General features: G+C 41.5%; 1 protein-coding gene across 3 annotated transcripts in view; it reads left to right on the forward strand.

Moving 5' to 3' along the window:
* scn1laa (sodium channel, voltage-gated, type I-like, alpha) overlaps positions 1-23,566 on the forward strand; it is a 35,229-nt gene extending 11,663 nt beyond the window's left edge. Inside the window, exons 8-27 of one of the 3 annotated variants that reach the window (XM_076995520.1) lie at positions 1,162-1,228; positions 1,984-2,125; positions 4,255-4,461; positions 4,810-5,076; positions 5,446-5,802; positions 5,974-6,100; positions 6,474-6,712; positions 6,849-7,022; positions 7,180-7,533; positions 7,799-8,227; positions 12,492-12,618; positions 12,806-12,960; positions 13,098-13,271; positions 13,616-13,738; positions 19,181-19,456; positions 19,613-19,666; positions 19,789-19,926; positions 20,260-20,364; positions 20,471-20,741; positions 20,835-23,566. In XM_076995520.1, coding sequence (XP_076851635.1) covers positions 1,162-1,228; positions 1,984-2,125; positions 4,255-4,461; positions 4,810-5,076; positions 5,446-5,802; positions 5,974-6,100; positions 6,474-6,712; positions 6,849-7,022; positions 7,180-7,533; positions 7,799-8,227; positions 12,492-12,618; positions 12,806-12,960; positions 13,098-13,271; positions 13,616-13,738; positions 19,181-19,456; positions 19,613-19,666; positions 19,789-19,926; positions 20,260-20,364; positions 20,471-20,741; positions 20,835-22,012 — 4,964 coding nt within the window. In that variant the 3' untranslated portion in view covers positions 22,013-23,566. Of the gene's footprint in view, positions 1-1,161; positions 1,229-1,983; positions 2,126-2,807; positions 3,044-3,063; positions 3,732-4,254; positions 4,462-4,809; positions 5,077-5,445; positions 5,803-5,973; positions 6,101-6,473; positions 6,713-6,848; positions 7,023-7,179; positions 7,534-7,798; positions 8,228-12,491; positions 12,619-12,805; positions 12,961-13,097; positions 13,272-13,615; positions 13,739-19,180; positions 19,457-19,612; positions 19,667-19,788; positions 19,927-20,259; positions 20,365-20,470; positions 20,742-20,834 lie in introns of those variants that run through there. The other 2 variants (XM_076995518.1, XM_076995519.1) reach the window with 2 other exon arrangements.
* Positions 23,567-23,904: the final 338 nt, after the last annotated feature.

Genomic DNA, 23,904 nt, shown 5'->3' on the forward strand with positions numbered 1-23,904 from the left:
CCCAGTCTTTAGCCAGCATTAGCAGGTCCTAGTCGTTACATCCCTCAAGGCACTGATTAGCATCAGAGTGTGAGAGTTCATTGATGGGAAGGAGCTAACATTGATTAGCATGTGTGGGATAGGAGGTGTATTGCTTTTTTTTGGGGGGGGGGGGGGTCGTTGCAAAGACATGTAAGTCTACATTAGCACGAAAGAAGGAAAGAAAGAAAACAAAGTGGTTGAAAGGGGAGAGGAGAGTATATGTGTGGTTACTGTACATAGGACAGAGTGTTAATGAGAAAGAGAGGGGTGAGAAAGAAAAGAGGATAGGCTGGGAGGCAGGATGAGCCATTTATCATTGCTCATAGGGGAGGAAATGTGATACCCATTAATTATAAACTACTCTGGCAGGATACAGAGGAAAGCTTTCATGTAAGATTGAACCTCATAGTAAGACAATGGCTAAGCAGAACATGCTATTTGTCTTTATTGTCTTTCATCCTTTATGTATTATTATTACTACTACTACTGCTCCTCTTCCTCCTACGACTACTACTACAATTTCACTATTCTTATTGCTCTGTTCTATTCAGCTTTTGCATTGCTGCTCCTATGCAGGGTTTGTTTCTGTTGTGACAGTGTAAAGTTAATTCAGTATATAAAAATGCATCTGTCAGACAGAATATACACTTGGTCCCATGCAACATTGCGCTTTGTGCATGTTTAGAAGCAGAGACTGAAAATTTCAAGTTTAATTCATCACATAGCGGAGATGTACATGGTACAGTGCTTTAGTGAAGCGCTGTATGGCAGTGCTTGGCTGCGCTTCCCTACAGCGCAGGGTTGACATATATATTGATAGTATATATTGACATTCTTAACTACAACTTACTATCCAAGACACAATAAAACATTTGTAACAGTAATACTAACAGTGAACACAAAAACCTAGACAATAGGTAATCACGTCAGACGTAAGTAATAAGTAGTGATATCATTGTGCATAATAAGTCTAGAATATCAGTGTAAGCTTTCAGTGCATATCAATGTCTAAGCTATTGGTGTTAAAATAAAATAATATAAAGGAATGCAATACTAAATTATGAAAAGTGCAGTTATTAAGTTGCAGTTATAAGCCATTGAGTGCATAAGGTGACAAGATCTTTTTCCCTTGTGTTGTAGGTTCAGTTCTTTACATCCTTCCAGGGAAAAAAGATGCTCTGATCTGTGGAAGGAGCAGAGACGCAGGGTAGGTGCACAGGTCCTGCAGGGCACAGCCTCCATACTGCGAGCTTCAGTAGGAGAGTAATAGGAACCACAGAAACAAAGGTTTATTCACACTGTAAAACAGACATATTTCGCCTTTAATGACACTGTAACGTATTGACCAGACAGAGAGGGATCCAACTGCGGAAGTACACAGCTTTTATTCAAATGAGTCACGTTTACAAGAAACGGCACGAGTATCACTAGTGCTAGGCGCAGTAACAACAGCAGCGTTTTCGTGGGATGGTCAGGACGGTCCAGGGTCATAACGGGGGGGCAGAATCCGGGAGGTACAGGAGGGCTAGGCAGGAGGCGAGGTCTGGAGAGAAAGCAAGGGTCAAAGCACAGGAGATCGAACAGGCAATGGAAACGCTTGGTATGCTGCATGGGAACGGCAATACTTCGCGACGAGGAAGTGGTGGGAAGGTGTATATAAGTGACTGAAAAGGGGGTGTGGTAATTAGTAGCAGGTGTAGTTGGGAGGGACATATCAGACGGCATTCCTTACAGACACCTACGTTTTTGCAAAATCCTTAGCATGTTATTGGCTTGCTGGCACCTCCCCCCCCATTAAGGTTTGAGCCCACTATTTAAAAAATGCTAATGTGCAACATCATCCTCTCCTACTTCTTTCCATTTTTTTACTCAAATTGAGAAACCGAAAGGTGAAATGGGGTAATGTTGAACTGGGTCAGCTGGTATGTGTTCATGTTTGTGGCTGTTCTGACTGTTCTCCAGGCAGTGCCCAGAGGGGTTTTACTGCTTCAAAGCAGGTAGAAATCCAAACTTCAGTTACACCAGCTTTGACAGCTTTGGCTGGGCCTTCCTCTCTCTCTTCCGCCTTATGACTCAGGACAGCTGGGAGAATCTCTACCAGCAGGTGTGTATGTGTGTGTGTGTGTGTGTATGTGTGGGTTGGCATGTGTGTGTTATTTGTGTAGGGAGATTTGCATGAAGATTAGGATGCGAGTTTCATTTGTTCACTCATTTTCTCCCTCTTGTGTGTCTAATGTATCTGTGTCTAAACCTGTGTTCACCCGATTCAGTGGTTGGTCTGAAGCTTACGGAAGGCCTGTTGTTTGTTTGCACTGGAGTGCCAGGGGGTGTGTAACGTACATGGCATCTGCAGTGCTGTGGGGGTGTGCTATGTATTATGTATTATGGATTCCACAGAAGTCCATTTGACAAGCAATATGTTAAAGTGGTTGTAGTTTAAACAAAACTAGACAGGTGCTTGTCTACGTTCCCAAGTGATATTTAATAAAGAAATTCTGCATGAGGTTTTTATTCTAGATCCAGCACAGTGCTGCATTATCTTGTTTCACAAGCAAAATGAAAATAGTAAATGTCTGATAAGCTTAACGCTGCTGTAATCAGTACTAGAACTTCTAGCTAACTTCACGCCTGTCCACACACACTAGGTACTTAACCAATCCTTCAATATCCTACATGTGCACACAAAGATTGGCAGGTAGGGGTGACTGCTAGAGGTGTGCCAAAAAATCGATTCATATATCAAAAATGGATTCTCATTTACTACGATTCAGAATCGATTTTAAATGTCCCAAAATCGATTCTAAGTCGCGTTACGTAATTACAAAATTACGCGAGACTTTACGCAGCAGGTTCTGGGACACACTCGTGTGCGGAAAGGTTTCAAAACAGATGGAGGAAAGAGATATTCAACCTGTTCCGTCTTCATTTAAGGCAAAAATATGGGTTCATTTTGGTATTTACGAATGCCAGGGAAGACCGAACTTGACACAATGTAGCTCTTGTGCAAGGCGTGTGTAACGCGGTGAGCACGGGAACGTACACACAGCTTGAAATAATATAGAGAAGGGAGGACACGAGTGCCGGCTCGCAAAAAGCAATACATTTGACACTCGTCACATGTATTAGTGAGAGGGAAACGCACAGCGACCCAGAACTAACAAACAAAACAACACGGGAGACTCGACGCGCAAGAGAATAGAAACCAAAACCGTGAGGGCATGGCGCAAATAGAAACAAAAAACAACGCGCAAAATACAACGCGGGAAAAATAACAGTTAACCGTAGTGAGACGGGGGAAATAAACAAAACAACAACAGTAACTAAAAAACAGCGCGGATAAATGCAACGCGAAAACGAAACCAAGGACGCAAGAAGAAGTAATTGCCAAAAAACGCGGCAGCAAAATAAAACCCTTCCCAAAAATAAAGGCAAAACGGATAGGAAGAAATGCAGGATTGGGAAAACTTGAGATGAGTCAGGAAGCGACGTAGGAGATAGATACTCGAATAAGTAAAGAGAAAGCATAACAGAGAGGTGGCGAGACACCATTAAACGATAAGCAATCACAGAGAAAGCGGAGCGGAGACTGGCTGAGAACGTACGGTTACGCCAGTATAGTCTGGGACTGACTCTGGTGTCCCTAGCCACGGCTGGGGGAACAGCATCCGAGCCAGCCCTGACAGCTTGTAAAATGAAGCTCAAGAATTTTGGTAACAACAAAAAGCATTTTATTTTACCAAAGCACATTATTTTTGTTAATTAAATGTGAAAGACTGTAGACTGTAGTAGATCATGCAGATTTTATAGACTTAAGCAGAAATTTTTATAAATCAAATCGTTTTTTGAATCGAAAATCGTTTTAAATCGAAAATCGATTTTGAATTGAATTGTGGCCCCCAAAATCGGAATCGAATCGAATCGTGAGATAGTAAACAATTCCCACCCCTAGTGACTGCCCCCCTCCCCCATGGAAAAGTTGCATGATTGGCTGATATAGCTGAAATGTTTGCCTGTTGATTATAACAAAGGGGAGTAACTTCATCTTCTTTCTCAGAGCATATTTAACAGGATGTAAAGACAGTTTAGATGAAGCATTCTTAAAATCAACCTTCCATGAGATTCAGGCAGTTGAAGTAGCAGAACCTTCTACCTAATCTTCACACAAGAGCCCTCAGAATATACTGGAATTACAGCATCAGCTCAGTAATGACTGACAACGAGTTGCATTTGCAGACCCTGCGTGCCATGGGCAAGACCTACATGATCTTCTTCGTGCTGGTCATCTTCCTGGGCTCCTTCTACCTGGTGAACCTGATCCTGGCAGTGGTGGCTATGGCTTATGATGAGCAGAACCAGGCCACCCTGGAGGAGGCACTGCAGAAGGAGGAGGACTTCCAGGCCATGTTAGACCAACTTAAGAAGCATCAGGCAGACGCCCAGGTCTGTTGAAGTGTATTATGTTTCTTAAATGTAGCATTGCATGAAACCGAGTTGACCAAACGAACTATAAGTTACATTGATTTCTCTGTGTCATGGATCAAAGATTCACACTATGCACCGTAGGGTTAGGGTTTAAATTCTTGGGCAGGGCTTAAAAAGATATAGGCTGTATGCAGGATCGCCTCAGCTTCTAAACTCTACTTGTACTCCTTCAGAACCGATTAGGTAATCTCAGTGGCAGGGAACCAAAAATGACTTCTTTCATGAGCTTGCATCTGTTCGGAGGAATGAATCTTAAGCTCCGTTTCAACTGGTTTAGCGCTGCCTCCTCCTCTGCATGTCCGCTAGGCGGTGGTGGACGCATTTGAGAATGAGGATTCCAGCAGAGAGATGACGGACACGGGTTCTGAGGCCTCCAGGCTCAGCTCCAAAAGTGCCAAAGAGCGATGCAACCAGAGGAAGAAGAGGAGGCAGAGGAAGGAGGAAGGGGAGAAGGGCGGCGGCAAGAAGATCCACGTTTCCGAGTCAGAGGGCAGCATTAGAAGGTCAAGCATCCCGTTTTCGTTGGATGGAAATCGCCTGTCATATGACAGGACGTTCCCATCTCCACAACAGGTCAGGAAGATCTCTGCAGCTGTAGAGCTGATTCATGTTGCCTCCTGGTTCTTCATCACTTCATTGTATTTTATCATAACCATTTTTTTTTTACTTAAACATTTCTTCCATTATTTCCGTTACCTTTTTGGCTACCTCATCTGCTTCGCTTTCATCTCATTGCACAAGTTGCCATACGTATGGCAACAGCTTTGCATCCACAGTATTCTTTTGGTTCATTTAATCGTTTGCTCTTTATCATCCTCATCATCACTAGAATTGTCATCATCATCATCAACTTCAACATTTGTTACATGTTCATCATCACCACCTCGACTAACGCTGTATGACCTAAGCCTAATACCAGTTTTTTTCTAACCCTAACCCTAGTCCCTCCTGAGTATCCAGGGCTCAGTCTTTACCCCATGTCAGAACAGTATTTTCACCTTCCGAAGCCACCTGGGTTCTGAGAACAGCTTCGCCGATGATGAGCACAGCGCGTTCGATGACACGTGCAGCCGGCGAGACTCACTCTTCTTGCCCCGCCGCCCCGAGCGTCTCTACAGCAGCGTCAGTAAAAGCGGTCGGACCCCGCGAATTCTTATGTCGACCAACGGCAAAGTGCGCTGCTCAGTTGACTGCAACGGCGTAGTGTCGCTCGTGAGCTCGAGCTCTCTGCCTAACTCTCCCGCTGGCCTGGTGCTGCCCCAGGTGACCATAGATAAAGCCGCGACGGACGATGACGACGTAAGAACTTCGTACTTGAGAATCTCGTGATGCCTTTCGCGCTGCTGTTTTTAATTATTACGCGTTAACAGGAGTTGTATAGTCAAACTATAATACTTTTAAGCATTATTCAGTTAATGCTATATAGTACAGTTTCTTTGAACCATGTCCTCAATGTAACCTCTCATCCAGGAGGACATAGATGATGAGTTCTGTATGCAAAGTGACTTCCTCCAAGCCTCACCAGGCTTTCTGACTGACCATGGAGCCAGGCAGAGGGCCCTGAGTGTGGCCAGTATCATCACCAACACAATGGAAGGTATGTGCACTCATATCCAAAATCCAAATGAATTTGAACAACCCATGGTTTTGGACTTCTTCAGGCTTAGGACATGTTAACACTATGAGGTCAGGTGTTAACATGTTGAATTATCACTCGTTATAAACAACATATAGCCATATTTCAGTTACCGTAATTTTACAAAATGATTTTTTAAACAGCAACATGCTATGCTTCAGTGGATTAATGTATGTGCTATGTGTGCAGGGGGGTGGGGTGGGGGTGGGGGGTCCCATTAATATTTCATCCTCACTGTGACATTAGGATTAATGTCTCATCTAATCCACCTTAATAGCATCATAGATTATAAATAGCATTCAGGATTTTTAAACCTTATTCTTTAATGTTGCAGAACTGGAGGAATCCAGGCAGAAGTGCCATCCATGCTGGAATAGGTTTGCACACAGATTTCTGATCTGGGAATGTTGCCCGGCGTGGGTGAAAATAAAGAAAGCGGTTCATATGGTTGTGATGGATCCCCTTGTGGATCTGTCTATTACCATCTGCATAGTAATGAATACATTATTCATGGCCATGGAGTGTCATCCCATGAACAAGGATCTCCGCTCCGTGCTTTCAGTGGGCAACTATGTAAGGACATTTCAATTCACTTTCATTTTTTCTAGTGATTATCGTGTCCGTTGTAGAAATGGATTTGTTCAAACGAGACTTGAAAGACTTGTCCTAGCGAGTATGTGACAGCTCACTGATCAGACATTCTGTCCAGGTTTTCACAGGCATCTTCACAGCAGAGATGATTTTCAAGATCATCGCATTGGACCCTTATAATTACTTCCAAGTACGCTGGAATATGTTTGATAGCGTCATTGTCAGTCTGAGTCTCATGGAACTTGGGTTGGAAAATGTATCTGGAATGTCTGTGCTTAGGTCATTCCGGCTGGTAAGAAGCGTTACTGGCATCATTTGTAATGCTCAAACATCAAAGGTTTAATCATTAACAAACAGCATAATCATTCTGTGATGACTGTACACTTTTCAACTCCTGAAGCCATTGCATTTTACCATGACTGAATATTTTTATTATGTTTCCATCATAGCTGAGAGTCTTAAAATTGGCCAAATCATGGCCCACTCTAAACATGCTGATTAAGATCATTGGCAACTCGCTTGGTGCCCTCAGCAACCTGACCTTCGTCCTAGCCATCATCGTCTTCATCTTCGCCGTGGTGGGCATGCAGCTGTTCGGAAAGGAATATAGCAACAATAAGTGCCAGATTTCGGACAACTGTCAGCCGCGCTGGCACATGATCGACTTCTTTCACTCTTTCCTCATTGTATTTCGTATTCTGTGCGGTGAATGGATCGAGACCATGTGGGACTGCATGTTGATAAACAATCAGGCCATGTGTCTCATTGGCTTCCTCATGGTTATGGTGATTGGAAATCTTGTGGTATGTATATGTTTCCTGCACCTTTTCTATCATTATTTTAATTGAGGCTGTGCATGTCCATTTCGTATTGGCATTGGTATACTTTTGGGAGCACTTGTTATGAGATTGTAATGAGATCTCATTATGCATGCAAAAATGGGTTGTGTATGTACATATGCATTTCTATATACTTATACATATTCTCTACATATAAATGACTCCAATTTCATTGTTTTAAACCAGATCCTCTTGTACCTGCAGTGATTTCCCATCTTGACTCTTGCAGGTTCTGAACCTGTTCCTGGCCTTGCTGCTCAGCTCTTTTAGTGCAGACAATCTGACGCCCAACGAGGAGAACAGTGAGATGAACAACCTGCAGGTCGCCGTGGGTCGCATGAAGAGGTGCTTCCGCTCGGTCAAGGCCTGTCTATGCGACTCGTTCCGGAGCGCTTGTCTGCGGCGCCGGAGGAAGAAGGCGCCAGAGGAGGACGGGCTGAAAAACGGCAGGAAGCAGCCCGATTCCCTCAACCACACCGTGGTGGAGCTGGTCAAAAACCCGGCCGGGGTGAGAGAGGAGGCCGGCGAGCCCGAAGAGTACAGCGCGGACGTCAGCCTGACAGTCACCGTGCCCATCGCGGCGGCAGAGTCCGACGGCGAGGGCAACAACACGGAGGATTTCAGCAGCTACACTTCAGATGTGGAAGAGGATAAGGAGGTACGTTGGCTGATGGGATTCTTACTTAAGTTTATTGTGTGGGGGCTTGATGATGTGAAGCAGCTTTGACTGGTTTAGTCATTCATTAGTGCAGACAACTGAATTTTTGGGGTTTTCCTTATCCTGGTTTAGGAATTGAATCATTAAATCGATATGATCTATACAATTTAAACTTGGGTTAGGTTATGCAATTCAGATAAATACAGTATATTTCGTTCACCAAATATTTTTCATTCTGTTGTTCCAAACAAACACTGTTCCAGAAAGGCTTGTATGCTCTACATCACAGGTGTCAAACTCAAGGCCCGCGGGCCAAATGTGGCCCGCCGCGTAATTGTCCCGCGAGAGCTTAAAAAGCCAAATTTTCCAAAAAAACAGTAAAAGTGAGCAAAAACTACATTTCCCACAATTATGTTACCCGCGAAGTGACGTCATCTCGACACAGCGATGCGATTTTCCCAATAAGTGTAATTGAGAAATACAAATAATGATCCCAAAATGTCAGGGAAGAGAAACATTGATGCAGATAGGTGTTTCAAGAAAGATGGGAAAGCGATGTTTGCGCTTCAAGGAGAAAAACGGGTATGAAGCGGCGGCGGTTGTCAAAGAGTACAATATACGTTGCAATATTTTGCGACCAAACACGGAGCTAATTATGCCAAAATTAGGCATCAAGAAAAACGACGAATTGTCAAAGAATTAAAAAGCAAACTGCGATCGCAACAGAATGTGTTTACAACCACAAACAAAATGGCAGTAAAAGCTGCTTTGTTATGGCTGAATAAATCGCCGCGCTTCAGTCTTTTTCAGAGGAAGTGTTTTTGAAGCACAATTGCTATTTTCAGTTATTTGATATTTCAAGTTTTGAACAAACTTGGATAGTTTGATCATTGATGGAGTAATGTGGTTTTCATAACCTAACAAATTTAAAGGATTTATGTTATAATAACAGAGCAACAAGCAAACATTTTTTTTTACATTTGCGCAAATAAATCTGTAATTTTTGTAACTTGAATAAGTAATAAATTCAGACGTATTTAACATTAAGGAGTAGGTACATTGATAAGTTCCATATGGCCAGTGGCAGAGCCAAAGGGGGGGCAGTTGCCACCCCCAACAGAGCCCTTGCCACCCCTAATGCCACCCCACTGGAAATGGTAATTTTAAGAGAAAATATGTGTTTCCTTTCGTTCATCATTTGTATATGGACCCCTCTGATAAAACCTTGTTCACCTTTTGGCCACCCCTTGAAAAAAAGTCTAGCTCCACCACTGCATATGGCCCTCCGTGGGTAACAATTATGCTGATGTGGCCCGCGGTGAAAATGAGTTTGACACTCCTGCTCTACACTTTACCCTTTAGCTGGGACTGTGAGAAAAAAAAAACCCTTATATGTATTATTATTATTATATTATGTACCATTTAACACTGAGTGCATGTGAGCTTGCGGCTCTTGGCTCTCTGCAGAACACACTACTGCGCTTTGTGCTAGATGAAGATCTTTGCCAGTGGTAGTTCACACGACACATGCTTGGATGTTCAAACAATCAAACTTAAGAAAACCTGAAAAGAATTTTAGTCGATTGACTGGAATGTGTTATTAGTTGGTGTCCTTCCCTATTTGATGCAGAATAACTTTTCTTTTCTGCAGACACAGGAAAATACGATCCTACTATCTGTCAGTCTCACTCCCCTTAACCTGATTTGATATTGCAGTGCTTGTTGAGATGCTATCAAGCGTTTGAGGGATGCTTGTAAGACCTATTTATTATACATACTGCCATACCACCACTTTCATGGAGACTGCATTTACCATTCATATATATATAATAACTATATATAGGTATTTTAAATCATTTTTGCCTGATTGTGTTTTTATTCTCGTTTTTCGTTCATATTAACAGAAATAATGTGCTAGATGTATTGTTCACTCATGTATTTTTCATTTTTATATGTGGTGCAAAAAGAGTTTGCAAACTGTTTGGGACAGCATCTGTGTTTCTGTATAAATAGCCCCAAAAATGTGATCTTCATTTAGGTGTTGGGTTACATATTGATGTTATTTTATATGCATATATATGTATTTATGTAGTTTATAGTTTATTTTGTTTATTGTCTTATTTATAGCTTTGAACAAAATGCACATTTTACATTGATATGTAAAACAAGACACGTGTGTATATATACATATATTGCATAGTTTTACATTGATAAGTGAGCAAATGGTTTGAATATTCAGGATCGATGTTGGAAATAATGTAGACAATGAAATGTAGATAAAAAGGGGTCATTTTAAAAGGGCTAATTGATGGTACGTATTAAGACCAGTTCAGGTATGGAATCGATTTGTCTTGTAACATACTGCAGTGTGGTCTGCTAAGTGCAATATGGCTTGGTTAAAAAGGCTTTCAACAGATGTTCTCAGGTGGAAAGTGTTCCAGAAGGATTTGTAAAGATTTGGGTCGGTCTACAGAAAGGCAGGTCTTAAAAATGAGTTATTAATAGTCATCAAGCTAAAGATATTCTGGCATATTGATACTTGATATCTACTTACTGTATTTCCTTGATAATACCTCAGGAATGTACAAAATAAATCATAGGAAAATTGAGCAGGGATGGTGGGAGGATACCACAAAGACTGGTTGCCTTGCATGCTTGTGTGACGTTCGTGGGTCGGCGAAGGACGAGACACAGAATCCTTGTTTTTCGACTGACGTCACTTTTAATCTTCACATGAATTGCGCAATAGCGCACAAGTAACACTTAGGCAGACACACACTACGTGTAGACTTAGACAACGACGAGCACAGGACACTGCGTGAGCGCACATTAAATAGACAAATCACATTAGCCCCACGTGATTACGAGACGATTCACAGGTGAGACACATTATTCACACAACATAGCCTTCACCACAGAGTTCCACTGACGCAGACAAAGCACGTAGACTACGTATACACACGCCCAAAAGGGAGGGGCCGGGGTCCTCAACGTGACAGCTTGGATGTAAGTGATATAGTACACTAAACTGGTCTGGGTTAAAAAAAAAAGAATTAAATAAATTTTTTGTCATTGTTATGTTGATTATTATAATAAGAAGATCACATTAAATTTTAAGAGCAATTCCTGCAGAAATCCAGAAAATCCCAAAGGGTTCTCAAACTTTTTCTTACAACTGTATGATTTTTCTTTAAGCCTATCACATCTGAAATGAGCAGCATTGTTATTCCATTGGTGGATGATGGTTTGAATTCTTGTTAAAGTTCAGTCAAATGTCAAAGAATACTCTTGATCACATGGATCAAGAATGGATTTTGCTTCACAATGTCAAAATTCATAAGATAAGCCACTGAGTAAGTCTCAGAACATTTGGGCATTTCCATGGTGGAATGATGAAAGCATATTTAGGTGGTAATGTTTACAGTCGAGTAAAAAAAATTCACCAGTAAAACCTTAATTAAAAGCCCTTTTACGGCAAACATTAGGAAACAGTACTTTAAACTGAAACAACAATAGATAAGAATGCAGTGTGAATCGCACAATCGCAAAAAGGTAGGAAGAGGCTGCGTGTTTGATCACCCTCAGTTTGCACAAGATATTAAGAATCAGTTTCATTGCAGTCTGCTTACATCATTCCTGCTGAGATCCTCCCATCTCACCAGAGCGATGCTAGCTGCTATATGTATCAGCAGTTGGCATTGAAGGGTGACCTTTCATCAACCGTTCTAACTCGAGGCCTGTGTCTTGTTCACTGGAATGAACTGAATGTTACGTTTTCTCAGTGTGCCATCTATTTTTAATGTGAAATTCTTATTCTTATATATATATTATTCTTATATAATCTTATTTTTATATAATTACTGAAGATTTAAGATTGTGGGCATATGCAAAACTAGACAATGTACATGTTTTTATTGCATGTCCTTAAGTGGCATCAATTTTACCTACGACTCTGGTAGCAAAACATTTTTTAACCAATGTTCAGATAAGGCAAAATAAAAAAAATATATAATGTAAGCTGTATTCATATATATCAGAGTCCGAAGGTACATTTGACTGCCTTTGCATGAAATCGAGAATATGACTGCTAGTCTTGTGAGCAGACATAGACCAAGCCTAGTCTCACAAACAAATCACATGACCTAGCCAAAATGATTGACTTTGAATGCTCACTTGTGGCATCTTCCCGGCGACGCCATGGCGACTGGCTCTGGCTGAGGTGTTGTCATGGAAACGAGCACTACATCTGGACCTTCTCTTGCAGAAGCTGTCGCTGGGCTTGAGTTCGTCAGAGGGCAGCACTGTGGACGTCAGGCCCCTGAGGGAGGGGCCCGTGTCTCTGGAGCTCAACCAGGAGGAGTCCATGGACCCGGAAGCCTGCTTCACAGACGGTGAGGGAGCAACCTAATTAAACTCCCACCCATTTAAAAGCACTGACATTACACAATAGAGTCTTGATGATCCATCTTTAAGCTAAAGTGCAAGGAAAAAGATGTATTGAGTGTTGACACTGAATGCATTAAAATACCCCCACACATCTCGCACCTGCCCGAGTCAGAGAGGTCTTTGCTCCCGCAGGCTGTGTACGTAGATTTACCTGCTGTCAGGTGAATATGGAGCTCGGCAGGTGGAAGACGTGGTGGACCATCAGACGAACCTGTTTTAGGATCGTGGAGCACAACTGGTTTGAGTCCTTCATCATCTTCATGATACTGCTCAGCAGCGGAGCTCTGGTAAGGGGCCACTGTGCTTTTGCATAAATAAATATTGTAATTTTAAATAATAAAATTGTTTGATTGTGTTTTATGTTCTTTACAGTGCAAATTTATTTGACCTTTTGAAAATCAGTAATATGTCTGGATTTTTTCAGGCGTTTGAGGACATACACATTGAAAACAAGAAGGCAGTGAAGCTTGTTTTGGAATATGGAGATAAAGTTTTTACCTATGTCTTCATATTGGAAATGCTTTTGAAGTGGCTGGCCTATGGATTTGCAAAATACTTCACCAATGCCTGGTGCTGGCTTGACTTCCTTATTGTTGACGTATGTCCTACAAAAAGATTTCTTGTTCCTTGTGCCTTGTTTGAAGCATACGACTGATTGAGCTGTTAATATTTTTACTGTCATTTCAGTTTGAGGCATTTGTCTCTGTATATATTTTGTGTGTGTTGGAGCCAGGATTGCCTGTGCATGTTTGTGTGATCCTTTGACATGGATGAGTGAGAGAATGGATTACCAGCCTGCAGGTCTATGGCTGAGCCTCTAGGGAAAAACATGATGGAGAGGGGGAGAGATATGAGATGAGAGATGTAGCTCCTTATTATGTAATTATTATGTATGTATCTGTGTGTGCCTGTGTGTGCTTGTGCACGCGTGTTTGTGTCTAGGTGTCTCTGGTCAGCCTGGTGGCCAACACCCTGGGCTATTCGAAGGTTGATGCCATCAAATCTCTGCGTACCCTGCGGGCTCTGCGCCCTCTCCGCGCCCTCTCGCGCTTCGAGGGAATGAGGGTAAGACACAGATCCGCAGGAGGCCGACTTCACGTCCTGCCCCCTTCCTGCCCCCTTCCTGCACAGACACCATGCACATGTGCTTACAGCACACCGTGTGTCTGTTTCACTCAAATGGGACCATGCAACACAAGAAAGAATAATGGGTTTTGGCCAGGAGGCAATGTGATCCCATGTTCCCTATGAAATTATGGCTGAAAACTGAAGCATACATGCGAGCAATAGCCACTTTATGGTAGCTTAGCGTAATACGCTTAGCTTATTATATGGACAAAATGTCAAATTACGTGTCTCATGGGTAACAGTGTAAGGAAGACCCAGGATGTGACACAGGATGCAAGTGCTTGAGTGAACAGACAGAAAAAAACAGGCAGACAAATCCATGTTGCAGTATTATGCTGGCATATTGCAATTAAACTTTGCAATATCTTAAAAAATTATGTAACTTGGCTAAAGATTGTTCTGCAATGCTCACAATGTGATCCACATTTGCGTTTCATCCAAATATCCAGCGAGCACTGTTCTGGAACATCAGTGACTGGTCAACATGCCTCTTTATCACAAATGATTCAATAAAACGAATCAAAGGGCTGTTATGTAATTTTCTACAAAGCCTGTTTGTAGCCTCCTGCTATATCAGAACTTGGCAGTCCAATACTTTGATAAACGGTTTCTTTGAGGTTGGGCTCATGGGTTGGCGAACTCCCTAAAGCCCCCCAAGGCCAGGGTGGGGGGTGGAGAGAGCTCATGTGAACTACACAGGCGTATAGTGGTCCAGTAACCACGCTTCCTCCTGCTAGACTCCTCCTCTGACTATTCTATCCAAATGTGTTTCTCTGAACATTAGATTTAGCCTCCATTATCCTGTAAGAAAAGCCCGGGTGATCAGCTGCAGTGGAGACGCCCATAATCTCATCAGTGTGCTGAAGCAAATCTTGCGCTGACATCCTTTTGTTTTTCCTTTTGTAACACAGTGGAATCTGTTGCATATCTTACCAATTTGGTTAATAATGGCTATCAGAGAATGTAACCATTAAAAACCATTATAAACCACTCGAGTCATTCAAGAAGCAGTGGTGGCAAATGTACATACAACAGTGAGTGCTCATACTTTGTTCTATGTGTATTTTGTATACTTGCAGCATATATTGCCAAAAGTATTTGCTCACCTTCATTGAATCATATGAACTTAAGTGACATCCCATTCCTAAACCAGGCTCTGCCATCCATGTATTTATGGATATTGCTTTGGAAGAGGATGTTGGAAGAGGAAAAGCTCCAAACTGTTCTCACAAAGTTGGGAGCATGGAATTGTCCACAATGTTTTGGTATGCTGAAGCATTCAGAGTTCCTTTCACTGGAACTAAGGGGCCAACCCTAGCTACTGAAAAACAACCCCACACCATAATCCGCCATCCACCAAACTTTACACTTGGCACAATGCAGTCAGACAAATACCGTTCTCCTGGCAACTGCCAAACCCAGACTCGTCCATCAGATTGCCAGATGGAGAAGCGTGATTCGTTGCTCCAGAGAACACGCCTCCACTGCTCTAGAGTCCAGTAGCAGCGTGCTTTACACCACTGCATCCCACTATTTGGTGATGTATGGCTTGGATGCAGCTGCTCGACCATGGAAACCCATTCCATGAAGCTCTCTGCGCACTGATCTTGAGATAATCTGAAGGTCACCTGAAGTTTGGATGTCTGTAGTGATTGACTTCAGCATCCGCTGACCCCACTCCATCAGTTTACGTGGCTGAGCTGCGGTCGTCCCCAAACACTTCCATTTTTTAATAAAACAGCTGAGAGTTGACTGTAGAATATTTAGTAGTGAGGAAATTTCACGACTGGATTTGTTGCACATGTGGCATCCTATCACAGTTCCACGCTGGAATTCACTGAGCTCCTGAGAGCAACCATGTTTTTACAAACATTTGTTAAAAAATGTTTGCTTGCCTAGGTGCTTAATTTCATATACCTGTGGCCATGGAAGTGATTGGAACACTATATACAGTGGGATGCGAAAGTTTGGGCAGCCTTATTAATTTTCCTGATTTACCTTTATAAATCATTGAATGTTTGGATTAAAAAATTCAGTTAAATATATCATATAGGGGACAAAAACAGTGATATTTGAGAAGTGAAATGAAGTTTATATGATTTACAAAAAGTGTACAATAATTGTCTAAACAAAAATAGGCAGGTGCATAAGTTTGGACACCCAAAAAAAACCCTGAAATTAATATTTTGTAGATCCTCCTTTTGCAGAAATAACAGCCTCTAAATGCTTCCTATAGCTTCTAATGAGAGTCTAGATTGTGGCTGAAGGTATTTTAGACCATTCTTCTTTACAAAACATCTCTAGTTCATTTAGGTTTGATGGTTTCCAAGCATGGACAGCTCTCTTTAAGCGACACCACAGCTTTTCAATAATATTCAGGTCTGGGCACTGAGATGGCCATTCCAGAATGTTATACTTGTTCCTCTGCATGAATGCCTTAATAGATGTTGAGCAGAGTTTAGGGCCGTTGTCCTGTTGGAAGATCCAGCTCCGGTGCTCCTGGACATTGGTCTCCAGAATCTGCTGATATTGATTGGAATCCATGCGTCCCTCAACTTTAACAAGATTCCCAGTCCATGTACTGGCCACACAGCCTCACAGCATGATGGAACCACCACCAAATTTTACTGTAGGTAGCAGGTGTTTTTCTTGGAGTGATGTGTTCTTTTTCTTCCATGCATAACGGCCCTTGTTATGCCCAAATAACTATTTTGTTTTCATCAATTCACAGCACCTTACTCCAAAATGAAGCTGGCTCGTCCAAATGTGCTTCCAGCAGCTGTTTGTGATGTGGGTGGAGAAAAGGCTTCCTCTGCATCACTCTTCCATACAGAATCTCCTTGTGTAAAGTGCGCTGAATAGTTGAATGATGCACAGTGACTCCATCAGTAGCAAGATGATGTTGTAGGTCTTTGGTGCTGGTCTGTGGGTTGACTGACTGTTCTCAACATCCTTCGCTTCTGTGTATTCGAGATTTTGCTTGGTCTGCCACTTCAAGCCTTGACTTGAACTGTACTTGTCTTCTTCCATTTTCTCACAATGTTTTTCACACTGGAGACTGAAAGCTGAAATCTCTGACATAGCTTTCTGTATCCTTCCCCTAAACCATGACAGTGAACAATCTTTGTTTTCAGGTCATTTGAAAGTTGTTTTGAATCTCCCATGCTGCGACATTTCAGAGAAGATGCAAAGAGGAGAAAAACATACAATTGCCACCCTTAACTACCCTTTCTCATAATTGGAGTCACCTCTGTCAAGGGTCATTGAACTTACCAAACCAAATTTGAGTTCCAATAATTAGTTCTCTAATAATTAGTTAGTTAGAAATCAATAAAATGACAACAGTGCCCAAACTTATGCACCTGCCTATTTTTGTTTAGACAATTATTGCACGCTTTCTGTAAATCATATAAACTTAATTTCACCTCTCAAATATCACTGTGTTTGTTCCCTATATAATATATTTAACTGATTTTTTAATCCAAACATTCAATGATTTATAAAGGTAAATCAGGAAAATTAACAAGGGTGCCCAAACTTTCGCATCCCACTGTATATCAACATTAGCATTGTTTTACTAGCCTCCTACCAAGTGGGAAGTACCAGACACAACACATAAGAAGCCGCTACCGTGCTTTCATGATTGGCTTTGGCTTCTGCTATTGCTTCCTTTACTCACATCAGTAGCTACTGACCCCTTTGCCATCTGTAATTACTGATCTTGTGTGTGTGTCTGTGTGTGTGTGTGTGTGTGTGTGTGTGTGTGTGTGGGTGGGTGGGGGGGGGGGGGGGGGGGGGGGGGGGGGTATTTGTGCCATTTTCTTTTTAACAGGTCTTCACTTCAGTTGTATGCCTTTGGTCATTTAGTAATGATTTAGTTTGTCCTATATTGTGCAGGACAAGAGCCTGTATGCCTGCGTAGTTCAGAGTGACTGGTGCAGACTAGTGATCGACAGATATGGGTTTTTTGATGGCAGATGCCGATGCCGATATTTGGATGGCAGTAGTGGCCGTTGGCCGATATGCAAAGCCGATATTTGATGACAGAGATGACAGAACCTCCGGCTAAAAAAAAAACAAAGCTAGGGCATTTCCAGCCCTCCTGGACAGAAGACTATGGTGTTGTGTATGTCGTGCTGTGTGTACACTGTGCTATCACAATGAGGCAGTTTTCGAGACAAAACACGACAAGACGTATTAAGATCCTGCTGAAAGAGCTGAAGCTGTTAAACGTGCCGTGGCTAGGTATGGTTATTCTGATTACATGACAATAATAATAATAATTTTATTTGTAAACAGTGTTCTCAAGTCTCACGCTTTGAGCAAGTTAGACAAAATCTCCCGGTTTTGTAGAGTGCGCGGATATATGTCGCATATTTGTTGTTATGCCAGTCGTATCATCATATTTCGTCGTAGTAAATATGCACAGCGGCTGCTGCTGCCGCAGTACGCACAGTGGCACATAAGGAGCATTATCTCCTTATTTGCGCTGCTGTTTCACTGAACGATGGCGAATAAAAGGGAGCGTTCACATCTACAAAAAAAGTAAAGTTTGTTTCCTAACTTGTTGGCAAGTTAATCATTTTACGCTAGCTTTTGGACTCTCTGCAATGTAAGCTATGCTAACAAGTTAGCCTTAGCAAGCGCATCCGACTGAAAATACTAAATAACTCTTGGTATCTGGGCTATCAGCTCAGTCATTTATGATCACAGATGACTGAGTGTATGTTACCAAGAGCAGCCATTAACAATAGTGAGAGCTGAAGGAGAGAAAATAATTCTTACCATTTTCTCTGATGAGACGGCATTCAGATGCAGGTTGAAGGCTTGTACTCCTGTACCTGTTTCACTGATGTCATCCTGTAAGTGGCAAAATGGATGCAAGGGGGTGCTCTACCAGTCAGAATGACAGAGCTGCCCACAGCATTGCCTGTGTGCATTGTGTAAATATTGGCCTTTTGGTCTCATATATCGGCCGATGCCGATAATGTAAAAATGCCAAAAATTGGCCCGAAATATCGGCCAGCCGATATATCGGTCAATCACTAGTGCAGACACTATTGGCCTCTTCTCCTCATCTGACTCTGGCAAGTTTCCCCTGTGGTACCTACAGCTGTGGCACTTTTGCCAGTTTGTACTCTCCTCTTTACACCTTGAGCAGCAGAAATAACTCGGCAACAAAAGGTCATCTATCCTCATGAAAGATTTATTGACTTTTCCCTCAAATAAAAATAAGCTAAAAAATAAACCTCTCTTAATTACATGGTCAATACGAATGGACACCTGACTATAAAATAAGGTGTTACCGAGGGGACTTCCAGAGTGTAACAGTGTTGTAATGCAGTGGTGTGTGCCTGGTTCTTTGTGCCTCTCTGGTAGGTGGTGGTCAATGCTCTCCTCGGGGCCATTCCATCAATCATGAACGTCCTGCTGGTCTGCCTTATCTTCTGGCTCATCTTCAGTATCATGGGCGTCAACCTGCTTGCCGGAAAGTTCTACGAGTGTGTGAACATCACCACAGGAGAGCGCTTTAATGACACTGTGGTGATGAACATCACCGACTGTGTACTGCTGGGCAACAAAACGGCCCGTTGGAAAAATCTGAAGATTAACTTCGACAATGTCGGGGCTGGATATCTAGCATTACTACAAGTGGTAATGTCGCCCTTTGAGAATTTATCAGTCAAAAGCTTGTAATGTAATCTGAGAATGATAATAATGAAGGGTTAGTCTTTGTAGAACATATACTATGTTCTACAGGTAATAAGCAAAATAATAATTGTATATGATGTTGTCCTCTTTCCTCTCAAGGCAACTTTCAAAGGCTGGATGGACATTATGTATGGAGCAGTGGATTCGCGTAACGTAAGCTTATATGCTATGTAGTAATAACAGTTTACAAAGGTACAACACTTTGGTGGTTACACTCTACACTATTGTACTATTGTTCCATATGATGTGATATAAATTGCTCCTTCTTCCTCTAGGTGGATGAGCAGCCGAGCTACGAGAAGAGCGTGCTAATGTACCTGTATTTTGTTGGCTTTATAATCTTTGGATCATTCTTCACTCTCAATCTCTTCATTGGTGTCATTATCGATAACTTCAACCAGCAGAAGCGAAAGATAAGTAGCTTACTTTGAGGTTAATGCAAACTGCTTTGGGATTCAGGGACTATTAAACATTGGGGAAAATATTTGTTTGTGTTTTGCTAATAGTCCTTATTTAAATAACAATATTTCAATAATGATCATTTTAAATAAAAGGGTTTGTTTATTGCTCCACCAACATTCCATGACAATTACCTGTTATGATTCTGAGGTGCTGCTTTGCTTAGATATGTTACCAAAATAAGTGCAAGCAATTGTATATTTGTATATTCTTACAAATAAAAAAAAGCCATGAGGTATCAAGTTATGGTAAGATTAATCACAAGTGTATCTTTTTTTCCTATTTACTTTGGAGGTCAGGATATTTTTTTGACAGAGGAACAGAAAAAGTATTACAATGCAATGAAGAAACTTGGGTCAAAGAAACCACAAAAACCAATTCCACGCCCAGCTGTAAGATATTCGATCCAATGAAAAGATACGCACACATTTTATCTATATATATATAAATATATATAAAATGAAGTGTCAAATAAAATGTTTCTCTTGTTTATTCCAGAACAAGTTCCAGGGAATTGTATTTGACCTCGTTACAAATCAAATTTTTGATATAACCATTATGAGTTTAATATGCCTTAATATGGTTGCCATGATGGTGGAGACAGACTCTCAGACAAGAGAAACATCTCGTGTTCTGGAACATATCAATCTGGCCTTCATCGTGGTTTTCACAATGGAATGTGTACTAAAGATGATTTCACTCCGCCAGTATTTTTTCACTATTGGTTGGAACGTTTTTGACTTTGTGGTGGTGATTCTGTCCATAGTTGGTAAGATCTGGTAACTGGAGCATGCTCAGAACCTGCAAATATGATCATGTTTGGATATATAACATGCTGTAACACTCTGTTCCTGTTTTACAGTCTACAGTTCCAGCACCATTCTGTCTAACCTTTTCTCGCCAACCTTGTTGCGCGTCATACGTCTTGCGCGCATTGGCCGAATCCTGCGTCTCATCAAAGGTGCCAAGGGAATACGCACCCTTCTCTTCGCTTTGATCATGTCCCTCCCAGCGCTGTTCAACATCGGACTTCTTCTCTTCTTAGTCATGTTCATCTACGCCATCTTTGGCATGTCGAACTTTGCCTATGTCAAAAAAGAGGCTGGCATAGATGACATGTTTAACTTTGAAACTTTCGGCAACAGCATGATATGTTTATTTCAGATCACCACCTCTGCAGGGTGGGATGGGCTCCTGTCTCCCATTCTCAACAGCAGTCCTCCTGACTGCGACCACAACCATACGCACACGGGCAGCGAAGTTAAGGGTGATTGTGGCAGCCCATTCATGGGTATTGTCTTCTTTGTGAGCTACATTATAATATGCTTCTTGATTGTGGTGAACATGTACATTGCTGTGATCCTTGAGAACTTTAGCGTGGCCACGGAGGAGAGCACTGAGCCGTTAAGTGAGGATGACTTTGAGATGTTCTATGAAGTGTGGGAAAAATTTGACCCTAATGCCACGCAGTTTATAGAATACAATAAATTGTCTGAATTTGCAGATTCTCTGGATCCTCCCCTGCGTATTCCCAAGCCCAATAAACTACAGCTGATCAATATGGACTTGCCAATGGTTAACGGGGAGCGAATACACTGCCTAGACATCCTGTTTGCTTTCACCAAACGCGTCCTTGGTGAAAGTGAGGAGATGGATGTCCTCCGTGCACAAATGGAGGACCGTTTCATGGCCTCCAACCCCTCCAAGGTGTCCTACGAGCCCATAACCTCCACACTGCGCCGCAAACACGAGGATATGTCGGCTGCCATCATCCAGAGAGCCTACAGGACGCACATCTTCAGACAGAGTACGAAACAGACCTTCAGCGTATACAAAGAAACACAGCAGGTGAATAGCACGGCTTCCAAGAAGGGTGTGGAGGACATGAAGTGGAAGAAACATGCTGCCTCTAACAAGGCTGACAAAACACCCTCCACAAATTCCCCACCAACAAATGACACTGTAACACAAGCTGGCGGGGATAAGTACGAAAACGATGACCGGGAGAGAGAGGTCAAGAACAAGAATGGTAAGAAGTGAAATCGGTGATAATGAAATGGTGAAAAAATACTCCCCAAGGAACTATTGCAAGGGAAAAAGTGTTTACAGCTTTTGAAGAAGAGCTACAAGGATCAATTGTCCTTCTTTCCAAAGCTTGGTTAGCTATGCCAAATTGAGAAAGTGTACCTGAGTTTCACATAAAGGTTAGTGCCTGAAATCTAGCATTATTTTAAGTATTTATATGTATTGGGGCTGTCGAATTGAAGCTGGTGCCTCTGTCTGGTTAAATACATGGACCATAGTACGGATCAGCCTTTCTTGGTAATGTGTGTTTTTGCATATAGTGTCTTGCAATGTGGTGTGTTTCTCCAAAGGTTCTAAGGCCAAGAAAATAAATGCAACCTACACCAGTGTGTTTTTGCTGCTCAACAATAGAAAGACACTCACCCATAGGAAAATGGAAGAAATGCATATAGACTTGTCTTCGTCCAGTATTTCAGGATGTATGCTTCCCGGGTGCCTCTTCCCCATTCTAGAAAGTATATGTGCCTATCCATAGCCTTATTCACGAGAGTTCTGTACACACATGCAGAACCATAATCCCCCAATGTGTCCTGAAGAAATACTGTTATGTCTTAATTGTTTATTGCATATAACAAAGCTTGTTTCAGTATAAAGTTTAACTGTCTTAACATCCAGTTTTACTGTGTATATAGACGTATTTAAACCCAAGAGTACTGATTTCTTTTGTAATACTGCCAGTGCATTCAGAAGCAGAAGATTTTCCTCTTTTCTATGTTTACAAAACTGCTAGAGATGGAAATGCAGCTAGCACCAAGCTGAACTGAGTTAGTACTATGTCCTCGTCTTACCTGCTGTTCAATGTATGTATTTCGTATTTTCACCTTCTAAAACTTTATGCAGATTGTTCGGGTATAAATTGTTGTTTTGCCATATAAGCCTTGACCAATCAAGAAAGCCATTGATGGAATTTGTGTCACTGTAGCCACTTCATTATTCATACATGCAAACGTGCAAATGTTTTCATTTTTGCTTACACTTTTGTACTTACTGGAGATACCATTGTTAAAGCTGAAAGGGAGACTTGTTCTATTCCTTCTTTACAATCTGTAAGTTTGTTTGTGTTTTCAAAGCAAATCTCCACAAATTGATTATCATCCACATGCACTGACGCTATCCAACACTAAGCTCAGTAGGCTGCCTGCTTGTTTGGACTCAAGGAGTCAAGGGGAGAAAACTCAATCAGTATTATTTGATTCTCATTTTTGTTTACATTATTGTTGACATTTTATTGACAGATTAAAAAAAGGTTTGTGACTCAAACCAACTACTGTCTATTTAAAGATGCTTGGTGTCATAAACATTGCTTTTATATGGTATACTGTTCCGTAAGGGTGGTATGGGGCTTTGTTATCAATGAAATATACATTTGTATGAAATTAATGTTTTGATTTCATAAACACAGGTAATAGATGCCATATTTTATATATGCATTAAGCTTGTAGACTATGGATAAACCTTTGCATGAAAGACATTGCTATGAATCATCTTGAGTTAGGAAGCCAAAATAAAGATGTCATGTATCTCAAGTGTGATATTCCTTTTATTTGTTTTTATTTATGCACATACTATAAAGGTACACAGACTAATAAATGAACTAGTGCAAGCTATGCATTCCAGGAATTAGACATTTTAGTTTTTTATAATACAGTTTTTTGCGGCTGCTAAGAATAGAATAGGTACTTTATTAATCCCGAGGGAAATTAAGTACCCTTATAGCACAATTCTTGAAAACACTAACCCATGTAGCCTATCTATTGACCTGGTGCGCTAAACCTTAAGCACATTCTCAGCCTTACACTAATTTAGAAATTCTTAAACACACTTTTTGTAAAACATTAAACACTGTT

Source organism: Brachyhypopomus gauderio, unplaced genomic scaffold (genome assembly GCF_052324685.1).
Source record: "Brachyhypopomus gauderio isolate BG-103 unplaced genomic scaffold, BGAUD_0.2 sc215, whole genome shotgun sequence".
NCBI lineage: Eukaryota > Metazoa > Chordata > Actinopteri > Gymnotiformes > Hypopomidae > Brachyhypopomus > Brachyhypopomus gauderio.